Source organism: Tyto alba, unplaced genomic scaffold (genome assembly GCF_018691265.1).
Source record: "Tyto alba isolate M040663 unplaced genomic scaffold, T.alba_DEE_v4.0 Super-Scaffold_14, whole genome shotgun sequence".
NCBI lineage: Eukaryota > Metazoa > Chordata > Aves > Strigiformes > Tytonidae > Tyto > Tyto alba.
The window spans coordinates 58,105,213-58,128,344 of NW_024881276.1; the positions used below are offsets into that span (position 1 = coordinate 58,105,213).

Consider the following 23,132-nt stretch of genomic DNA (forward strand, 5'->3'; position numbering starts at 1 on the left):
GCTTGGCCTTTAGAAACACACACACATACAGCCCAAGAGAAGCTGGCCACATTCTCCTTTTTATTTAAGTCCAAGGTACTACATAGACACTAGAAGCACAGGACAAGGTATTCATGCTTCCTTTTACTCTGCAGCATGGCAATTGGATGGGACATGAGAGAGAAGAGTGGAAGACAGAGGGACAATTCAAGCCCAAAGAAAAATCTAGGGAAACAAGTTTTTCAAAAGGAACTGTCCCCTGCTCCTGGACAGTACTTTATACACCTTGCTCTGCAGTGACTGACATTTGAGGAGACCACCACACACATGCATTCTCAGGCACCAACCCCAGACCTTAAAAGGGTTTTTAATTTGTGCCAGTTTTACAGTAATGTCTTTGGAAGACAGTGGTGAATACCATGGAAGTTTAGTTGGTAACTGAACCAGACTCTGTTTTGCTTCCTCAAGGATGGCCTAATTGCTGCCTATCCAAAGGTGATTTGGATGTGGCTATGAGGGACTTCCCATCACATAGTCTGCAGAAAGATATGCGAAGAATAAAATTAATAATTTTCACACTGAAATAGTTTGAACCTGGCCCTGTATTGGCTCAATTGGAATAACGCACTTGAATTAATTTGATTTGTATGAGGCTTGATTTCTCAGTGATTTGTGGCTGGCTGATGCATCACTGAAAGAAGGACTAGCAGCAGCTGGAATTCCATTTTTTGTCTCTTTCTGAACTTTAAGATAAAGCATATTCACACTTGTTCACTTGAACAGCAAATCCTGGATCAGAAAAAATCTGTATTCTTCATGTTCTTACAGCTGTAAGTGTTGTGGGAGTATCTTTTGTTCCCCCTTCCATAATTTTTCTTCCTTATATCTCTCAGCTTTTCAGGAAATACCCTATAATTTGAGAACTCCTTCCTCCTTTCCACCGGTGCACCCATTGGTCTTTGGGCAAATCCAGACTCGAATTTAAGGAAATCTTTGTGAAATATAAGAGGCTACCTTAATTTAGGAGTTAGAATAGCAGGGAAGTTATTGTATATGTGGATGCCGTAGGTTTGAGTCCCTTGAAGCCATGTTGAAGAAATTTTTTACCATTTCACTCCGTGAAATTTGCTAGTTTTCTAGCAAAATTCTCCAGTTTGTGCTATCAAACTGATTCTGAGTTTGCAATAAAAATGGAATGACTGAAACATCACTTTAAGCAAGATCACTCCAGTGACCCAGGGCCACTGCTGTAGGCAGTCCTGTCTCAGAGGTGGGGAAAATGCACTTTTGTGGAGGTAATGAACTCTGGTGGGAAGGTGGCTAGCATGCAAGGAACATCTTGAAATAATCTCATTGTGAAAGCCAGGGTCTCATGAAATTTTGTCCTTTGAACCAGCTTGACTGAAAAAAACAGCCTTTGTGACAAAAAGTTGTTTTGCCAGATGGACCAAATGAGATGGATCTTACAGATTGCTGTATATTTCCCAAAATGTTCTTAAAGGCCCTTAGACCTGCTTGAAGCCTGTGGAAGTTAAATGCTCAGAGCATTTGGTACTAACGTAGTACTTAAACACGACTGAGATAAGGAAAATCCAAACTCAGAATGCTCCTTGCACTGCTTACTGCCTGTGATAACCACTACCAAGTGGTTACAGCCTTTGCATTTATATGGGCGGGTATGCATATTGTTGCAATTCTGACTGCATACCAACTGCAAGCAAAATTTGCCTGTTTGGGAGCAGAGCTTTGAGGAAGTTCTGCCTGTTGTTCAGGCAATCTTATTCCTGTATTACAGAGACTTGATTGTGAGCACCAGCTCTGAGCAGATGCTCCAGGGATTTACCCCAGTGAACACTGTCTGGCAGCTACACTGGCATTCTCAGCGTTGTCTTTGGCGTAGCGTGCGTTTAAGTGGTCTCAGTGCTGAATACCAGCTTCTTTACCTGGCTTGCCTTTCTGATCTGCTGTCTGTAAATGTCAGTCGGATGCAACACCAGTGGCCACCACCACATGGAGGTGAACTGTTTATCTGACTGCTCTGAAAGCCACCGGGTGGCTAAAAGCTGAGCATTGAAAAAAACACTGAGGATCTAAACTTGTGTCTTTTTACCAGACACAGGGGTAGATGCTAAGCAGTAATATGAACTGCCAGCTATTTAGGAATAACTGGAAGAATTTTCTTCCATAAAGATGATACCTCTTCTACTTAGCTATATACCATATGAGTTTCTGAGAGAGTCATTCACATCACTTTCAAGGTAGCGTGCTGTTTAGCTGTCAAACCAGAGAAGATACTAAGCAAGGAAAGGGACTTTGAGCCAAAAGAGAGACCGTCAGCAATGCAGGCAAAACTGGACTGTGAACTCTAGGGAACAAACTTGGAGTTTGCTCTATTACAGACCTCATCAGGAGGTCCAGTCCCACTTCCCATGTCTGGAAAAGCTACGAAACTGTCATGGAGGAGTAGGTCCCACCAACGCTAGGCTGAAAGCAAGCAAGCATAGAGATAGGCACAAAGTCACAAAATGGTCAAAATAAGGTGGTTCAGTAAAATAATGAAACCGTAGGAAGCAGAGGATAGGTGCAGAGAAAGCTAGGTAACATCTAAGCAAAGCAAACCAAACAAGGAGAGAAAACCAAAAGAATGTAACGGCATAGATTAGGGCGGAGGGAGACGTCGGTGGGAACTGCTGTTCCATGAGAGGGAGCAGGCAACCAAGAAAAGCAGAGCTTAGGTAGGTTAAACAGCCCAGAGTCAGCTAGCCATGGAAGATCTTTTGAGGAATAAGGTGTGGGGTTAACTCTTTTTACTGTGGAGCCATACAGTATCTGCTGCAGTCTTTCTGTGAGGGCAGGGATGGCCCAGGGGCCTGCCTTCACCCTGAACCACGGGCATGCAGTGCTTCTCCACGTCCGATACTTGTGCTCCTCACCCCAGCGTGCACCAAGTCAGTCCTCCAGCGGTGACCTCACGCACAGCACATAAATGGAGGCCTGCAGATCAAGGCAGTTCTTTCACCTTCCCCTGCAAGCACCTTCTTATTGTCCTTTCAACCCTCAGTAAGCAAAGCCTCCTAAATTGTCTCTCTTTTTTCCTCCCATCCTTATCTCTGTGCAAGCGAGAAGGAAACATTTTATTAAAGAACTTACTGGATTATGGTGCTGAGCATCTGCTTTGCTGCCTTTTCCTTTTCCAGTGGAGCCAGCAACACTGCTGGAAGGAAGCAACCTGCTTCCTAGAAGGGAACCAAGCACAGAACAATAAAGAAATAATCAAGAGGGTATCCCAGGAGCTGTACATATAGCTGGTTTTACCCCAGACTTTTCACAGATCTGTGGCTCATCCACAGGTATGAGTGAAAGGAATGTATCTACACCCAACTTGACTAACATTACCCTGACCTACTTATTGCAGCTTGAAACACAAGGAAAATGACTACTTGGCTTTCATTTTATTCAAAAAAAGTCATTGATTGATCATTCCAGACTGTGTTTCAATGTCATAGCTGTTCTGGCTGTAGCTGCTTGCTTAAAAAAAAGCTATGTCTATAGCTATCTAATGAGTAACGAAGGCATCCTTCAACTTTCCCAAATGTTTCCATCAGTCCCGTTTTCAATTTCTGTATACACTACTATCATACACACAAAAATAGTTCAAAATAATACAGCAGATTCCAGTAGGTGACAGCATCGTGCAGTCAAGCTAAGAAATGCCATTATTGAATACATCTCTGCAACCTGAATGCCTTGTCCTTAAGAATACACTTTGTGAAGCCGTCTGATCTTACACTCTCACAGCATTTCTCTTCTTTCTTCTCCCTCTGCCCACTCCCTTGGGATTTCCACATCTGACTTCAGGGTTTAAGGAATTTGCGTATCATCACATGTCAACACCATGGCTAAACCAGGGATTAAATACTTTGCAAAATTCACAAACTTAAAACATTTTCTTGCTTTCTGTAATCATCTTATATTCACCATACACATTTCACAAGAAACGAGTATGAGATCTTTAACATAACAGCCCTCTTTCTTACACCATTCTGATTTATCCTTAGGTGACCCTCCATCCTATGCACTAAGAATGGTTTAAAATTATTAAATATTGTAATTTCATAAATAGTATCGTTTCTGGGAGTTTACATAGCTGTACTGCAACAGTAAATCTGTATTATAACTTTTATTTGAATCAGAGGAAAATTGAAAGAGTTTGAATTCAAGAGTTGGTGTCAGTGTGGAACATGCTGAGGAGGCAAAAGGAGCAGACAAATTACTTTTATGGCATACCTATCCACCATTCAATCAGGAAAGTTAAGAAAGCTGTGAAATTCAGCTAATGAGGGATTTCTGCAGTAAGATAGTAAGCCAAGATGTTCTTCACAGGAACATTTTTTTCTTTTTGAACTATACATGATCATACCAATATTTTCTAGGGAACAGATGAGATGCAACTCTGTTTCAGCAGTTTTTCAAAGGTAGACTAGCACCTTTCCCAGTTTCATGACGTAATTTAAAACTCTGAGGTTTAAAAACAAAACTGGTGAATCACTGCCATTTGTTGCTAAACTGTGGCTTTAAACAACATGAGTTTGCAGTACCAGGGTTCTCCATTTTGTGTATATCCCAGCTCCCGTACTTTGAAATTTAATTACGATGCGTGTTTGTAGGTAGTGACTAATAGACCAAGTAACCGAATAAAAACACATCTAACACAACAATGCATATTAACTAACCTAGAAATGTCCTAAAGAAAGTGTTAAGGAGGATTATAGCTGAATTTATATCCTGGCCTTGAGGCTAGGGGGAAAGTCACCTCTGCCTCATGTGGTATGCACTGGCAGATAAGACATGTTGGTGCTTTAAAGCCAACTCAGAAAACAGCAGTTTTGGCAATGGCAGTTCTCTATCTCTTTATCTAGCTCTGGCAGCATAATGACCACAGACTCCTGCCATTTTGATTTTTTCTTTTCTGTAACTTTGCTCTCTCAACCTGAATGGCAAATTGGAGAATCCAAAAATGTGTATATGGGTTAGGAATTCTAGAATCGTTCAGTGTAAGATCTAGACTTGCAGTGGGCATCCAAAATGTCTTAGGTTTCTTCATAAAAAAATCAGTTCAGTCTGATTTTACACAGTACATTATAACAGTGACTGAACAGTTACTGTATAGCTCACTGAAGGGCAAAACTAAAACACCCAAATGCCTCTCTGTCCCAAGGTGTTTTATTTCCTTTCAGTTTAGCTTAACTCTGTCATTTCTTCAGTTTATTATACTTGGTTATGGATAATTACAGTTCTTCCCTGTTGCGTAGATTAACCCAAATTATCAATGTTTATTTAAATGTAATTTTGTCTAGGAACATTAACATGTATTGCCACACTTTATCTTTTGGTAATTAGTCTCCTGTCAGGACTGGATGTAGTACATAAATAGAAAACTTTTTAGTATTTGCAAAAATAAAAATAAATACACCATCCCTGTTTTTTTTTCCCCAAAATTTTAGTGCAACAAATTGCTTTTAATCCTACTTTTTTTCTAATTTAAGAACTGTCAGAATTTACTGAAAATAAAACATCAAAAACTTTGAAATTCCTAAGGACAAGATTTCACTTTGTACTTACAAAATGCAGGTTCAACTCTGCTACCTCATGTACCTCACACACACATGTAACCTTTTATTTCCTGCCTCTCTGTCCTTTTGATTGTTACCACAAATGCATTCTAAGTGGTGGGGATGGTGACATCATCAAGCTTTCTTACTGCAATCAGCAATGGCACTCAAGCCTACCTCTCTACAGTCTCCTGATTAAGTGAGTTGATTTCAGCTAGTCACAAATCCACTATGCTTATCCCTTTCAACTATGTCTCTCCTGGCATAAACCCAAAGTCCATATACAAACCTGCATGTTTGTTGGTGTCCCCTCATACACTTTTTTTTTTTTTTTTTTAATCTCTGCACTGAAGATACAAGAGTGGATACGGTACAGCAAGAAAATCACCACTCCTGCAGGGTGCAGCTGTCTTACCATGCCAAGATACTGAGAAAGCACAGTGAAAGTTTTACAGTGTCAGTATCAGATCACTACCATTGGCAATGGAGTGTATAAAATCTAAAAATTATGTTGAACTTTGCATCACAGTCTCTGTAATGATTATTCTTGGTGATGTATATTAATGTTGTAAATACCAGTGGGTCAGTAAGGAGTCAGCAGATAGGGAAACTATCTGGGAAGAGCAGCAGAGGCCACTGGAAAACATCCTTATTGCCGATATCCATAGCAAAAATGGAACAGCTAAGCTGAATAACCTAGCACTCTTCTACTGGAGAGTGTATTGAATCAGCAGCTTTTCCCCAAGGTGGCGAGCTGGGAACTCAGAGTGAGTTGCGCCTGTATTATCATCCTAGCAGTTGGACCTTGATCAGAACTTTCATAGTTCATCTACAGCTCTAGGATCCAGTGGGATTTTCTGGCAAGAAAAAGAATTCAGGAAGGAAAATGGTCCACAACTGAGTAGAGGCGTAAAAGGAGAGAACCCAAGCAATATAATAAATGTTTGTAGTGGATCACTTCCACTGGGATTTACATGACACAGGTAGATGGGAATGATAAGTGGATTTGTGGAAAGATCTCACTTGGATTAAACTATGGGTCGTGGCAGGGGAGGCGTAACAACGCTGTTAAAAACATCACTGTGTTATGCCTGTGCCTGGGAGTGCCTCGGAGGAACGGAGGGCAAGGGGAACAAGGTCAAAAGGAATGTGAAATCTTATTCTTGGTGACACAGACAATTTCTGACAGTCAAGCAAAACAAACTAGTTTGCATTTACACTAATTTTCTGCTCCCATTAATATTTCTCATCACAAGTAAACACAAGCTGTTTGTTTACTTTTGACAGGGAGCCATCTTTCATGCCTGCTTGGTCTCAGTGCAGTGCCACAAAGGCAACAGGAGTGAATAAAGCTCAAACATTTGTGAGGGGAGCTGTGGCCTGCTCAGGATCCCACTAGACCTGTGGAAATGGTAGCCTGGACAATACCACGGTGATACAGTGAAAACCCTCACACCACCAGGCACAAAGCAGCTACTGCCTTTATAGTGTCACTTCTAGAACCCTTCAAAAAGAGACAATTTCATGATGTAGGGCCTCCTGGCCTCATAGTATTTATTTATCACTCTTGCTCTGAGCTGATGGCCCTGAACGAGAGTTCAACACACATATCTACAGACGCTCATTCCCAACTTCTGCCTCTTATTAGCAGCTCACTAGCTATCTTCTGCGGTGAAGGTCCCTGACATGCTGTTTTTTCATATGACCACATTTAACACCTTTATGTCTCTCTCAGGACAGGCAGGCTCTGGATATAGCACTCCACTTCCTAATTATAGCATACCACATGGGTCTCTTGTTCCTCTCCATTTGTTTTTCCTGTTCTTCTGGAGTTTCAACGCCTTGGGTTCTCTTGTGGCTCATGATGTGAGTTGTTCTGCAGAAGTGGAGAAATCTTGCAGAACATCTCACAGTACCACACCTTCATTGCTATTAAGATACAGTAAATTTAAAGCAGGGATCTGATGACCACTCTTGATATCTCAGACAGGGCTGCTGCAGAGATTGAGAGACCTAACTCTCGAACTCAGAGCAAATTGGCTCCACTTTCTGACCCTTGTAATCTTTTTCAATAATCCCTTTTCGCACAATTCATATACAGATTTCACTGTTCCTTCCAACCAGCTCTCTTTCTTGGCATCCACGTTATCTCCAGTATCTCTTACCATCTCAACCTGCTCCTATTCCAGAATCTTTTAGCAACAAATGTTAACTTTTGCCTTCCACAGTTCTTAATGACTTCCCAACCTCAAAAGCTTAGTCTTTTTGATCATACTTTCCCCAAATCTTACACAGTCCCTTCAGCCTTATTCTCGGAAACTGACTGAAACTGATTGAAGTTCTCCGTAATTTTAGCTTTAGGCTGATGTTCATCAAGAAATGCTTCAAACCTGAAACAGTTCGTTTTAACAAAGTGAAACACAACTGCAAACAGGGTCTGAGATCAGGGCAGATGATACAACCTCAGAAACAGATACTGCAATAATTCTGCCAGGTATGGTACTAAAGAGAACTCCTAATGACTATAATAATCTCTGCACTGTGAATGGATCAGAGCTGACTTTAATCAACTACAAGTTTAATCGGGTACTACACCAAGAACCCAGCCTTGGCAGTCAGAAAGCTCAGTGAAGGCTAGCTACCTGGTTACCCACCTTCTCAGAAGCATGCTGCTTTCTTTGTTCAAGAAGCACTGCTTCTGTAGTTCTCCTATCCAAACTAGCTAGTTTATAAAGAGGCATGGGCACTGCATGCAGAAAAACAACCACTGAGATACATGCTCTCCATAGAAACACATAAACACATTAATTCTTTGCAATCTACTGTAACTCCTGCAGGGTGTACAGCACTTTAGTCACACTACTGAAACACGCAAACCTAAGTGTCTTAAAACAGAGTGAGTCAAACCACCTGCATTTAAGCAGTGTTTACCTCTAGTCATTCATTAAAAGCAACAGATGCCTTCATTTTGGAGATCAGAGATTTCAGGAGCCTAAATACAACATGATGAGATGTTAAACTGAGTATAACAGGAAGGCACTACCCAGCCTGGGCCACCCATTCCCACAGCCATTTTCAGCCTATAATGTTTGGCCTTATGTGAAATTCCAGACAGTACAAGGGGACTATAAAAACACATTTTTTGTGTCAGAGTTTATAAACTGCTACCACTGTGTTTCTGGACAGTTGTAACAGGAGGCGTCAGGAAAGCATATATACATTAACCAGTATTATAGAATGGTTAACTAATAAAGTTTAAGGAAGCAGTGGGGAGGTAGAAACAAATTACTGAGATCTGCATTATTGTAAGTTGTCTCAGTGACAAACTATTTAGGATCAAGTGCCAAGCTCTTGACAGACAGGTCAGAACCCCCCTCCTGCTTACAGATAGAAACCTAGGTCAGGATGTCCATCCTGGTAATTTTGCATGTACCCAGTTGCCAGTAGACTGGCTCCTGTAGGTCCAGCCCACTAGACCTTTAGCTCCCACAGGGTCATTACAAAGGGAACATCCAAAGCAAACTGTTTTAGATCACTTGACAACCACTCTCTCAAATGGCATGGACACTGAGGTAGCCTGATGCATGTTTCATATCTGCCAAGAAAGACCCTTAAGGTCAGCTTCTCCCAGCAGAGAATCTGGGATCCACTGCTTGCAGTCAGCTAGGAGAAAGAGCAGTCCATGAGGCTGACATGCTTACATGGTGGAAGGTGCACTGTGCACGTAAGCCTACGATTTATGGTGAAATACTCACTGCCCGCACAAGAGACCAGCAATAAGAGAGAAATTAAGTGCTTAAAAACATTAAGAAACCCCCAAAAGGTAAGAGAGGCAAGAAAGATAAGACACCTTTAACATACTAAATATATTTATTCCTTCAGAAACACTGCCAAATGTGGCCAGTCTTGACCTACAAGCAGTAATGAAACCTAAAGTCCCAGGCATATTACATGCCAGCATGCAACAGTAAAGATAGGGCCAATATAGGCCAAAGATATTTCCTCAGGAGATTAGGAAGTATATTTTGGAGGAAATTAAGGCCAACACGCTTCTCCCTTGGCAGAGCAAATCAATAACATGAATTTCAAGTGAGCTGGGACCTAGATTTCCACAAAGTATCTCCTCCTCAGCATCCTTCCTCAACAGGTTTCTCCATCCTCATTCTGTGCACTGCACTTCCTGACCTATGTCATCCAAAGGCACTAGACAGAGGTGGAAACATGCTCTTCTGCTCTTGCCTTCGCAGGCCAAGCTGTTCCTTTCTTGTTCATCTGAGGGGAGGGGAAGAAGAGGCACCCAAGGTGGCCTCCTTTCCCCATCATTCGTAAAGGTTGGTTCAGTGGCTGCTGATTGGGCAATGGGAGGGGCGTAGAGCCAAAATGCTCCAGTAGGAGTTATCTGTCCATCTCCCTTTCCCAGGATTCCTGCTTCAGGAACCAACAGGGGAGCATTACTTGTTGCCACTTGATCTCTCCACAGTCCTTGAGATCCTCTAAGAAAGTTCATGGACTCTCATTTCACCCCAAAAGTCTTCCCAGTATCTTCAGTGAGGTAACCAATGACTGAGTAGCATCCAGTCCACTCCTGATTGGCTTGATGTCCCCACTCAGACGTGTCTGAGGGAAAACACACACACAAAAAAAATCCATGTACTTTTCCTGGGATATAAATATACACAGTACAGTGCTTGATTTTCCAGATGCAACCCAGAAAACTATCTGATCCTGAGGAGTTTTGCTATCTGGTTATGTAGACTGGGTTAACTCCTTTGAGTCTATACCTTAGGAAGAAGGATTATTTGGAAGGCTACCTGAACAGTAGAGCAAAAAAAACTAAGGACAATTTTCCCTGCATGTAGGAGAGAAGACATTGTTAGCCCAAGTGAACAATGCAGTTTTATGGATTGCAGGCTGATCACTGCAGAAGGGTATGTTGGAAACCATCATGTGAAGACAGAAGATAAGTGCTGTTTTGTCTCTACTGTAAAATAATTAATCTATTATTTATGTGTTCCCTCTGCATTTATTTCCAGGTTGGTTTTAGTAGAACATAGATGAAGAGTTTGATCATTCGAGTCTGGAATCTGAAATTATTATTTAAGAACAACAGCAATGTGCTGGTTATTTTGCAATAGAGAAATTTCCTGATTACGTTACTCCATAGAGAGAACCAGGACTGGATTGATGACACAATAGCACGGATAACATTGTTAATATGGGCTGCATAAATTACTCTAGGCCCTGCTGGAACTCTTTTTGCATTAGAAATATGCCTACATCATAATCCTGATTTCTGGCTTCACAATTAATGAACCATAAATAGACTATTTCAGTAGAACTGTCTCTGAGACCAACTGTTAGAATTACACTCCTAGCCTGTTCCTGAAATAGTGTGCTAATATTGTCTTGGTGAAAATGGTGTGCTTTACATGGTGGAATTATATGTCCTTGATTCCTTGTCCCAAATACGATGCAGAAAGTGGTCCCTAACTCTGAAATCACAACTCTGGCTAATCACCAATTGTACAAAAATCCATGCTACATCCCACCTTGCAAACAAACTGTTCAGGAATGGGATAAACCAACCCAACTGTGAAAAGACTTTTTATGGTGATTGTACAAGTGGTTTTGAGTACATGACTGGAAAAAAATGCATAGAGAGAATCCTGAGGACAGAAGTAGCCAAATCATACAGGTCATGCCTCATGTATAAACAACATTTGTGCAAGTATTGTTAGTGAAATCCCATGCTGTTTGCTCTCTGAAAGTATATGATACCAATTTGAAACAGCCATTGCAGTTGTCTCACCTCCTCAGCTGATGAATGGGGAATGGGGGTTGCGAAGTAGAGGAAGCCCACAATCAAATGTGGAAATCAGGAACAGATGTCAAGAAAGCTTCATCATTTTTGTCCCAGGGCATTCACACATTCTACAGTAGGGTAACCAGGGTTGGCTGAGCTGTGAGATGTTTTCTTACTAGGCAGAATTCTTGATGATTATTCAAGGTTACTTCAGCTGCCTAATCCGAGCAAGAGTCCCTCACACATGCCTAGCCAGGAACTTCTAGTTCTCTAGCAAGGTCCCAGGCAGAATGAGGAAGGGGAGGTGGAATGATGTGGTAATGATGGTAGATGAGGTCTGCTGAACCAATCAGTGGTTCCATGTCCTGCATTCTCTCCTGTCCTTGGTTGCCAGAGCAAGCATCTCAAATGGTCTCTATCTCCTAGCTGTGCTCCCCTCCTCCTCCCCACCAACATTTTGGACACTCACCCAACCCAAAAACTAGTATCACAAAAACATACTTACCAGAACTCTGCCCCTCGGCTGTAACAAAATTCTGGGCTGTCCTACAGCATACAGTTGGGTAGCTGAACTACTGCAGTCACCAGCCTGTAATTCCTAGGGAGCATTGGGTCTAGTTGGAAGGAAGGCCCTTCCTTGTCGGACTTGGCACCTGAAGCAACTGCAACCATAGGGGCCTGGTTCTAGGGCATCTCCTGAAATTTTCTTAGAGCAGCCCCAGCCTTGAGAAGGGGACACGCCCTACTACAAAGTACTCAGTTCTCTTTTTGCCACAGGTCTCATCCAAGTTCTCATGCAAAGAATCAGGTGTGTAGTAAGCTCTTCCAGAAAGTCAGCTGCAGTCTTGGATTTACAGACAGGCTGCTCTGGAGTCTTGGAAATGTAAATGTGTGGTTTCTGTGAAGTCCTGAAGTATTCTAGATAGGATCACATCCCAGCATAATACAGCCTAACAACAGCAAACCTGCTCTACCAGAAAATCGTATTTTTCCAGTTTTTGACCACCAGAAACTGGAGAACTATTTGGCAGAGTACTGCATGAAGTGTTTTGCAGAACACTGGCTGTGATATGGTGTGCTTTGCCAATGAAACATAGGTGCAACACATGAGACCCTGCTGTAACATTTTGGGAGAACTGAAGACAGGCTAGTTCATGCTGGTTGGGAGCAGCAGCATGAATCCTCCTTCAAGGGGCAGAACTTGAGTACAACCCAACACCCCAACATACCCTTGTCTAAGCTTCTCCACGAAGCTCCAAAATCACTCCAGAGCAAACTACAGAGGAAACATATATGTGGGTAAGTATGGATAATTGGACAGCTAGGGCTTTGTGTATCCTGTTGGGTGCAAGCTAACTTTGCAGTAAAGATACAGCCAAAACCACCTTTAAGTGGTTTAATCTTTCTTCACCAGCTGTTTAAGAAAGCTGGTTTTCTCACTCACATGCTCTGAATTACTGTGCCACAGCCAGACATCTAACTTTTAAGATGCTACAATGCCTGATGTGGACAACCTCAATAAAGACTTCAACAGAGCAAGAAATGCACCCCACCTAAGTCAACACCAGACACAGTGAGCATCTTTCAAATATTATTTTCAACTCACTTGGTCTTCCTGCTGGGGAACTCTGGGGAGCTGGGACTGGATGATCCATCAGACTTCAGGTCAAAGAAAGTTCCTGGACTGTCCAGCACATTCTGTATCCTCTCTGTAGTGTCTCTGCTGGGACAAAAGAGAAACCAGCTGTATCCCAGGGTCAAAGTTAACCACTGTCTACTCTTACACTTCCTTATAAGCCACAATACAAAACTGGATCTCTCGTATACATGTGAAAGTGAAGCAAATGCAGTTGTGTTGAAAAGGGCAGACTCTTTAAAATGTGACCTCTTGAGGGCAATATATTAGAAATGCCCACCTTTAACCTCCTTTTGAATTTATATAAAAGCCTAAATTAATTTCAGTATTCTCTTTTCCCTTCTACCCTCCCCATTTAATTGGTATTAAGAAGCTTTAGGATTGATTAGAGACTTTATATATTTAATGCATAAACAAAAAGGATTCAGCAAATCCTGTTTCGGGATGATTACAACAGTTTTACTGTTACTAGTACTTGTCAAGATACCTCTCTGAAGAAAGCTGTCTGAGTAACTGAAAAGCAGGGTAATGTTTTATTCAGGATTGGAAAACTCAGTTTTTTATTGGGGTGTTTTTGTGGCTTCAGTGATGGAGTTCACAAAGCTCTTCCTCTTCTCTCTGGGTCAGTTGATTCTACCTGTACCCCTCACAACACAGTTCCTCATGCCCTCACTTGTGCTAAATACAACCGTTTGTGAGACTGGAAATTATCTTGACAAAAAACAATCCTGAAACTAATGCAACCCTGAAACTTCTATGACACATGAACAGGCGGGATGGACTGGGTCAGCTCTGTCATCAACCCCTGCATGTCACTAAACTACAGCTTCAGGGTGAATGACATGTTGAGCTCACTGATGCCAGAGAGCCTGTTCCAGCCTCCTTCACTCTTGCTGAGTCTATTTTTCATCAGTCCTGATACCCATCAGACTTCTCCACGAGCCAGTTCATGGCAGAACCTGGTGGATAATTAATTCAATGAAAGAAAGTTAATACTTTTTCTGTTACATTAAGGGGCTGAATCAGTTCCACAAAGGGTGCACTGAGCATCGGAGCTATCACAACGAATGGGACAGGACTGGGTAGTTGAAAGAGACACTGGCAGAGGAAAAGTATGATACCTGCTTTTCAGTAGCAATGAACTGTTAGAACAGAGCAGTTGCTAGTGAAACTGCACTTTCAAGAATCACCCAAAAGGTCTTTCACAAAACACAAAGCTCACTGATCCTCATACCTAAGTGTACAAATAAGCAAAAGCTAAAAAAACCCAATAGCTTACCAAGTCCCTCCTAGAAAAGAGCAGGGAAAAAAAAAAAAAAAAAAAAGAAAAAGAAATATAGCATTTTTTCTTGTAGAAAACTTTTACAGATCTTTTATGGGGATAGTAAAGGGTGTTCTGAACGCAAAGTAGTGGATTGAGAGACACAGCTGCATAAGGTACAAAACTACTTAAAGTAGTGAGGAGCTGTGGCTACTGTGTTGGCTTAGACTGTTACAAGGAAGTCATCTCAGACGATTTTATTTTTCTTAAATAAAGTTCTATACTACTTTTGTTCAGATTAGGTCATAAGCACTTCATTAAGGAAAGGTCCAAGAGAATAACTGGAAAGAAGGGAAAATGCAGTAATTCTTCCTGTTGTGAAATCACTAGTTTCCATATTAAAGATGGATTTTCCCCTTTTACACTAAGTCTTTAAGCTGTTCCCTGGAATTCTTGCAACTGGGAAAACTGTATATTAGATGCAGAGCACTCATGTGACTTTTGAGACTCTGTATAATTTTAAAAAGGTGCCTCAGCTAGAGCTGAGACAAATTTATTAATTTAACTCAATAATCTCTCATGACTAGTAGACAACTTCTGAATGTTTATCACTGTCATATATGCCAAATCACTCCTTGAACCTGTATGTTACCCCTTAATTATAATTATTTCTTAGACCATCTAACTTAAACGCTAGTCATTTTGACTTAGAGCTTTTTTAAAAAAAATATTTTTTTATATATCAGAAGTCTTATATATCTGAGATTTTTCACATGAAAACAAAGAAACAATCAAGCATGCAATTCCCCCTTCCCAAGTAAAAGCCTTTCATCTGACTCATATCTAAAAGTGGCGAGTCCTGGATCATACTGAACAATATCTAAGCGCAATCGTACTATGTTCCTCCACCAATCTCCTGCCTTCTTCCTCAAATATTGATTCTTCCCATATCCAAATGTCCTTTTTTATTTTTCTTCTGTTGTTTGTCCATTTCTCCATTAGCCAATAATCAGACCTTTCTTCCCATTCCAAACACTTCCATTTCAGTTTTCATTCCTGTCGAATCCCTTCTGTTCTCATCTTTTTTTTTTTTTTCCTCTCTTTGTCTCATCTTCCCACAGCTCATACCTCTTTTCCTCCTGTATGTTCTCAATGCCAATGGCACTACTCCGTCGCCCGTGGAAGCGGCTGGCTCGAGTACGTGATGGGCTCCTACCAGGCAAGGCAAAAGACTGGAAAAAAGGAAAGTGTGACAGAAAGGAGGGAGGGGAAGACGGGAAAAACTCTGCTGAACTGGAAACACAGAAGAGGGAGTTTGCGACATGGATCCAGATCCTCGCCCTTACTCTGCAATACAGTAGTGTGCCCCAGCTTCACCAGTGCAAGGAGTGCTTCCTGTCAGTGAGAAAGAAAAGCTAGGGCTTACAAAGTTGGTATGAGAAAGAGACAGAGAGCTATAGAAACAAAGGCAGAACAAGATATGCAGCCAGTACACAGAGGAAGAGGCTCAGGAAGAGGTATCCCCATAGGATGAGAGAAGGAGAGGCAGAATCAGAAAGGTAGATAAAACTAGCAGTTAAAGGAGAGAAGGCGGCAGCAACCCAAGTCATTACTATTCTGTGACTTTGTTGTGCTGACATAAAGAATGCATACAACTGAATAAACCGTCACCAGGAAATTTCCACGCTGAAAGGCACCTTCTGGGCTTACTTAGAGACAGTTTTATGTAGTTTGCCTGTATTGACATCACTAGTGCAGAGACCGCAATCAGCTGGATGCACTTTGGCCAGGGTAACCATATTTCCAGTATCAGAAACAGGGATCCTTTTCTGGAAACATCTGACATGGATTTATTATGCTTACACTGATCACATATGTTTAACATCCCTATCAAATAAGACAGGTTCTGATAGTGACTAGAAATATCCACGCTTTATCTCACCCCAAACTTTATTAATTCGGCTGTTTGTTCTCAGCGTGCAAATTCTATTTACAGCAAAACAGCACCTTGAATAAACACTGTGCACCTGTTCATATTACAGAAGATAATCTGATTGGTGAAATTGAAGAAAATGGAACAGATCTAGTATCCTTACGTTCTCAGCTCTTGCCATATGGCGATATAGTACCATTCTGGTCAAACCACAGTGCATGTATTTTTTTAAGGTATGGCAACATAGAGGATCTAATCCAGGATAGCAGAGATAGATGGCTGATGCAGAATTATGTTTGGCTTTCTTCTGCCAGTCTGCATTGAGCTCAGCTCCAGTTTACCGATGAACTGGGGCTAGGGACAGGCACAGACAAAACAGACTGCAGCACATGCCGTCGCCACTGGTGAAATGGGATGATAACAACAAAAAGAGATGCACGGAAGCACATGAGGATAAACTAACAGGGTAAGAGAAATAAAACGTATGGGTGGGTCACAAAGGTATGCCGGGTTTCTTCCTACAGCCCACCCAAACCTTACCGCAGCAATGGCCTTAGGGCCCTCGGCGACATTCTGACTGAGGGCAAGGCCAGCTGTAGTTGGGCGGCTGGGCAGGGTGGCTGGCTGCTGCTTTCTCACGGATATCCCCGTGGTATCCAGGCTCTGGCTGCGGCCTCTGATCACCCGCTGAACAGGAGGGAGGCAGGGAAACAGACAAATACACATGTAGACATGCACACAGTAGGGCAGTATGAAAAGCACCACAGATCGGGTGGAAAGTTGTGGCAGACCAACAGCAGAACCATAGAAATCCTAACTCGTAGAAGGCAGCATCTTAGATATTAACCATTTCTGGTCCTAGACTATTCATGGAGCTCACTGCCAGGGAAGAAATCTTGCTCAAGTATATTTTCTACTTTCACTTCCCTTGTCTTTCTGCAGTAAAGAGAGACTCCATACCAGTATCCCAGCATACCAGATAAGACAGCATCATCTGGAGCAGCCCTACCCAGTACAGGCTACAAAACACAAAATCAAACTCCTGTTCAAGACTGTAAGGTCCAGTCTTGCATGAACGTGAGTGCTGATTCCAAGAGGAAAGCAGCCATATCAAAGTCTGCAGCATTTGAAAAAGCCATTTTCTGAGCTTATTCAGCCTTTTACAAAGTTCATCTGTGTACATGACATGCAAATCACAGCATCTGCTAGAAGTCAGAAAAGGACATTTTGGAATAATTAGTGTAAGACATGGATGGGTATGAAATTCCTGGTTAGCAGCAAAGGCAGGGTAGACTGATTGCAAGTAAAAATACACCTCATCAAAGCATCCCAGCTCTGACCAAAGCTATGTATATAACTACCAAACCTGTATGTAAATGAATTAGTTTCTCAGCCCTTAGCAGCTCTAACCAGCCCACCATACAAAGCAGGCAGAGGCCATCCAAATTAATGCTATCTAGAATATGTCTCTCTGTCCAGACAGATAACTTATAATACAAAAGCAGCAGTCAGGCACTTCCACAGAAGTGGGAAAGTGGAAGTAGATAGGAAAGTGATATAAGATTCTCTCTATATAACCAATTCAAAACCCAGTTTGACCGTTCTTACAGAAACTTTGCTTTCTCATATCATCTTTATCATTTTTAAAAATAAGTTCTGCCACCTGATCTGATTTATTAAAAAAAAAAAAATGTCATCTACAGTGAACAAAGCTAAACTAATTCTGGCTTTTAGAGGGTAAATAAAGCATCACAGCTTTTCTATACAGTGCACTCATATATGTTAGAAACTCTCTTGCAGCTCTTTCAGTTATAATGGAAATGAATTGGAAGAGATCTGCTGTAGGAACTGAAAGCTGCTTGCTACTAATTACTACAATTCCTCTTGAAAACACTCATTCCTTTTTCTGTAAGTCATGGAGTGAAACTCCATCTGATACTAAACACCAGCATGAAGCATGAAGAGTTTAACTTCTCAGGGAAAGTATGGAATTCCACCCTGGACCATGCTGTAGCTCTGTAGGAAGGAGCACAGGAAAGGGAAAAATGTATTTTCTTGAGAGATACAGTAAAGCACAGTTGAAGATGCTCTAAAGAAAGGCTGCTGGATGGAAGACATTTTTTCTGTTTGACCCTAAGCACAGCTGATCAGCAGGGTCGATATTCCTTGGAGGGACACACAATGAGCTTGAGAAAAGTGTGAGCAACTGGATAAGGAATCAGCTCATTATGGCTCACCTTGAAATTCTCAAGGAAGCCCCCACTGCCATTCTCTGTCTTGTCATCCTCCCCTATGGGTAATCCCATCATACTGCGACTGCGAAGCCGCAGCTCCTCAAAAAGGCTCTCCAAGAGGGCACTCCGGGTTCTTTCCTGCATCAACATTGGGAACGAAAACACAACTATTATTGGGAGTGGAGGAATTTATTTTTTTCCTGTTTATGCAATGTCTCACATCTTCCTTAAAAAAAAAAAATCACCACGAAAATTACTTTAAACAGTATGAAGTGGTTTTAGCTGTATAGTTATGGAATATATTACAGTAATATCCAACCCTTTTAAACTCTTTAGAAAGCAAGTCATAAAGGACATCAGCACTTTTTTACAGTTGGTGAGTCAGAGGCATGTTTTTTTCTAGATCAGGCAAGCCATTAGAGTCTGGAACAGAATTTTGGCACCTTGAACCCAAATCAGTGATATCATTACTCACCTGTAAGGAACTGAAGGAACTGATGCCTCAAACATTCATTGACACGGAAAGCCTCAAGGACAAGCTGTGGCCTTTGTGATTAGTAAGCACAGAATGTATCAAAAAGCGTATGGCTTCACACCCTTGTGGTTGCCAAATTCCTTAGATAAGCCCCAAAGTGGGGTAGAGATACAGACTGAGTGAAAGCAGATGTTGGGTTAATGCTGTTACGATCTGGACTGGGAGCCCAGGGAGTCATAAAGGTTCTGTGATCCCCTCGGGTTAAATTAAGGTGAAGTGACACCAAATGACCAGTTAAAATGTTTTACTTGTGGTAGAAAAACTTAAACTTGGAAAAGAATAGTAAGCAATGAGGTCTCTTATTGATAAATCTAGAAGGAAGAAAAGAAATGAAAGGAAAGAAGAAAAAGAGAAGAGTCTGGTCACCACCCCTCGTTCCAGTGTTGTGTCAGGTCCAGGAATCTTGGGTGGCAGGTGCACACACAATAAAGTTTTCTGTGACCTTTTAACTTGATCTTTAGCAGCTGATTAGCATAGGAGACAAAGAGAGGCAAGTATCCCACAAACTCATTTCCTTGAGAGATGAGGAAAGGGTGGAGCACGGGTTCTGCATTTGCATTGAGGGGGGATGGGGTGCACCAACCCCTTTGCCCAACTGAGTTGGTGGTCATGCTCCACCCTACCACCTTTACTTCTTTCTCAGTTGTTTGCTTCTTGGGTAATTGTCTAGCCTTTAGCAGCCCTTCTTCGAGGGTATAGTCATAATTTAAAGTGTAGGTATTTGTAAGGAACTGAAGGAATTAATGCCTCAAACATTCACTGACATAGAAAACTTTGACAAGCTGTGGCCTCACCTCTCCTCTCCCTCTCCTCCTTATAGATTTATCCTTTTCCAAGTTTAAGTTCTTTTTACTGCAAGTAAAACATTTTAACCAGTCGTTTGGTGTCGTTTCACCTTAATTTAACCTGAGGGGATCACAGAACCTTTACAACTTCCTTGGCTCCCAGTCCAGGTCGTAACAGCATCCTGTAGCATAATACTAAGTTTCAGCTAATAAAAAGTTTTCTCCAGCAACATGTATGCATCATACTCCCATTCTTACTTCTTTATATTAGAATGTAGTTGTTCATATTCTATCACACCTGCTGTGAAATACAAAGGAAGCATCACATAGCTGAGTACAATCACATTCCATCTTCTTCTTTTAAGCAACACAAACTTAGAAGTAGAATAAAGTAGAAAATTATACTTTAGTTTCTTAATCTGACAGTAATATAGTTTTATAATTTTTAACAGAAGTAACCAGGTAATAGACCCACCTCTAATTTAGCAAATTTCTCAGCTCGATAGCAGCTGTACTCAGCATTGATGAGCTTGACCAGGAGGAATTCACGAAACTCTGCACTCTATAAGACAAGATGAAGACTAGACTGGAGATGAAAACAGTAATAAAAATACCACATGAGAAAAGCTCTGCCTTAATGCTCTTTAGACCTCCAAAGTCATCTAACCCAGACTGACAATACTGACTCAGAACACAAGTGTGTACCATATCCCACTACCATCTAAAACTGGATCAGAGTAACAAACCTTTCTAAATATGGCTGGATTTGGCAGAGGGGGTCCAAAGAAGGGGACATCATCTCGGGCTGTGACTGAAACCTGAAACAATATAAGGGGAAAAAAGTAAGTATCATAACACAAGGGACACTATCAAAGCCTTCAAAGTACTATGTTACATCTGATCCCCCATGAATCATTAACATATACAAAAGAGATCTACTGTGCTGTCCTGTGCATCCCTCTGTTTCGGAACTCTGTGAATGGATGTGCTGATTTATCTCCCAGAAATTCAGTCAGCTAGATGTGCACACAGTAAGAGCAACAAAAAACAATTGAACCAATTGCTCTTCTAGAAAAAAAAAATATTTTTAATAAATACTTTTAATAATAACCAGTGTATTTAGAACAAAAAAAATAAGATGCTTCTATTCAACTAGAAGAACCTTTATCAATATGGTTGTACTGACCTATTGTTTTTGACAGAGAAGTCTCAGTGGAGATACTCCCCTCAACATGCAGTGTATCTCAGTGATGTCATCTGAGTCACATGTGGTAAACATACAAAAGCACTTTCCCAGTAAGAGATAAGAAAATGCATGCTTTTTTAAAAAAAAAAAAAAAAAAAAAACACACCAAAAAAACCACCAAAACATGCTCCTACCTGAGATACCAATGCCAAAAATGTAATTGTCATCCAGTCCTGTTTTTACATACAGTCACTTGGCTCTTCACAGCACTTACTTATAATTATACGCAGCTATCTTACCAGATATATAGAGCACTAAGAAGTATTTCACAGTTTTATTTTTTTGTCATGTTTGAGATGGAACGATACCATTATTTGCCATTTCATACAACAGGGAACAATGTCAGAACAACTTAACAGCAACTGCCTCAAAATATCACTCCAGTGTAAAAGTCAGAGCAAATGAGAGGCATGACTTTAATGAGAGGAAGAAGGAAAGAGGCCCTTGATTTAATTTAGATTTCTCACACTGTAGGTCAGCTCCTCTAATTACTAGGCCTCCCTCTCCCTCCCAATAGATATCTACTAGTTAAAATCTGGCTCCGCATTCTTAATTTTCTGATTGGAAAAAATGATTCAAAGAAATAAATGACATTAATATTCCAATTTAACGCCTAGGCACTAAAGCTTAAGCATATAGAACAATGGATGGAAAAAAAATCTTCCCAGTATGCAGTCTTACAGGTATTATAATGCTCTCAAGGCAGAATGAGTTAAAACCCGCTTTGGAAAAGCCTTTACAGAAAACTCTACATTGGTTCTAGGGTCCTGACCGGGACTATTTCTTTTTCATTAAATGATACAAGTAACCCTAGTACACTGACAAAAATAATGGCATTACAGACAGGCAAAGATGAAGCCAATAGTAGGAAAAGACAAGACAAATGGCGAGCTTCCCCAGCTCTTTCTTTTGTCATTAAAAAAATCCAGTGGATTCCTGTGCCCTACAAAACAGGAAGTGAGAGGAGAACCGAAACCCCGCGGCCCCGATCAACATGAGGCTATTGTGTCACTACAGACCTGTTGGCCCGTAGCATAAGGGAAAAATGGAAGGTGGTTTTTCCACCCCCTGCACCCTCTTTGGTGGGAGAGGAGATGGGGATCCTATCCTAATGTTGATGTTCTTGGTGTTCTCGTAGACTCCCAAGGCATAAGGACTCATTATCACCAAATCAGAGTTCCTGTATAATACGAGACACAGAACTTTGATTAAAATGTTTCTAGAATGGAAAATCCATTACAGAATTCAAGCTTCTATGTATTTTCTGCTCTCTCAGCATGACTGAAAGTTGAACAGGAAGTTATGTAGACGTCCATATAGTCATGTGACAGAGAAAGAGCTGTGTCCAAAGGCTGCATATAGGGAATTCATGTTCTAGCAGGGCTTCGTTCAGCTGGAGGGCCCTAACAGGCAGCGCTTCCCTGACAGATGGGCATCAGTTCTGGGATATCCAAAAGCAGATGTAGCTCATTCAGATTCCTTAGATTAGGCCATGACCTGCAGTCTCAGGCAGTGCAAGCTCTCAGCACTGTGCTGTGCAGCATGAGCAATGAAGACATGGCTGTCAGCCAGGTGAAAGAGTTTTGCCTGACTTATATAATGCAAGCAAGACATCCCCCGAAATGTGATCGATTGCACCTCATGCTCTTTGAATGCAAGTAAAATTTTTTATCTGAATTTGTCCTACTTCAATTCCCAAGCTTTAAGCTTCAGAAATGCATCAGCTACTTTGGACAACACACAACTACATGCTAGTTTCATGTGTGGATACGTAACAAATTAGGATGGCAGCTGGCTGAACCCATACCTCTCCCAAAGGCCTAAGAACAGGTTTCCACTTCATGGATCAATATCAGTAAATCGGTACAGAGGAATCTACTGTCTCTGTTTACCTTGTAGAGAGTGTCCCCAGTGGTGCCATGAGTGAGCTGAACTACCACATAAGCATGTAGGAAATTAGAAGCAATCATATCAGGGACAAAAGGTGTGCTTTCATCCTGGAAGATGACAGCTACAATGTCATTCCCAATGTGACGCTTACGCTGAAGCTGGAGAGGAAAAAAAATAATAAAGTGAGAAGGCAGGTGAAGAAGAGCCGAACAGTACCA

At 41.4% G+C, this 23,132-nt stretch overlaps 1 protein-coding gene across 11 annotated transcripts in view; it reads right to left on the reverse strand.

Moving 5' to 3' along the window:
• Nucleotides 1–23,132, reverse strand: part of LOC104368928 (rap1 GTPase-activating protein 1) — a 66,143-nt gene that overhangs the window by 15,265 nt on the left and 27,746 nt on the right. For 4 of the 11 annotated variants that reach the window (XM_042788405.1, XM_042788410.1, XM_042788401.1 and 1 more), the window contains 8 exons: nt 22,917–23,072; nt 20,525–20,596; nt 20,254–20,340; nt 18,462–18,596; nt 16,765–16,911; nt 15,420–15,523; nt 13,001–13,114; nt 39–3,215 (listed from right to left, as the gene is read on the reverse strand). In XM_042788405.1, the coding sequence (XP_042644339.1) occupies nt 3,134–3,215; nt 13,001–13,114; nt 15,420–15,523; nt 16,765–16,911; nt 18,462–18,596; nt 20,254–20,340; nt 20,525–20,596; nt 22,917–23,072 (897 nt within the window). In that variant the 3' untranslated portion in view covers nt 39–3,133. Of the gene's footprint in view, nt 1–38; nt 3,216–9,442; nt 10,209–12,996; nt 13,115–15,419; nt 15,524–16,764; nt 16,912–18,461; nt 18,597–20,253; nt 20,341–20,524; nt 20,597–22,916; nt 23,073–23,132 lie in introns of those variants that run through there. The other 7 variants (XM_042788402.1, XM_042788404.1, XM_042788406.1 and 4 more) reach the window with 7 other exon arrangements.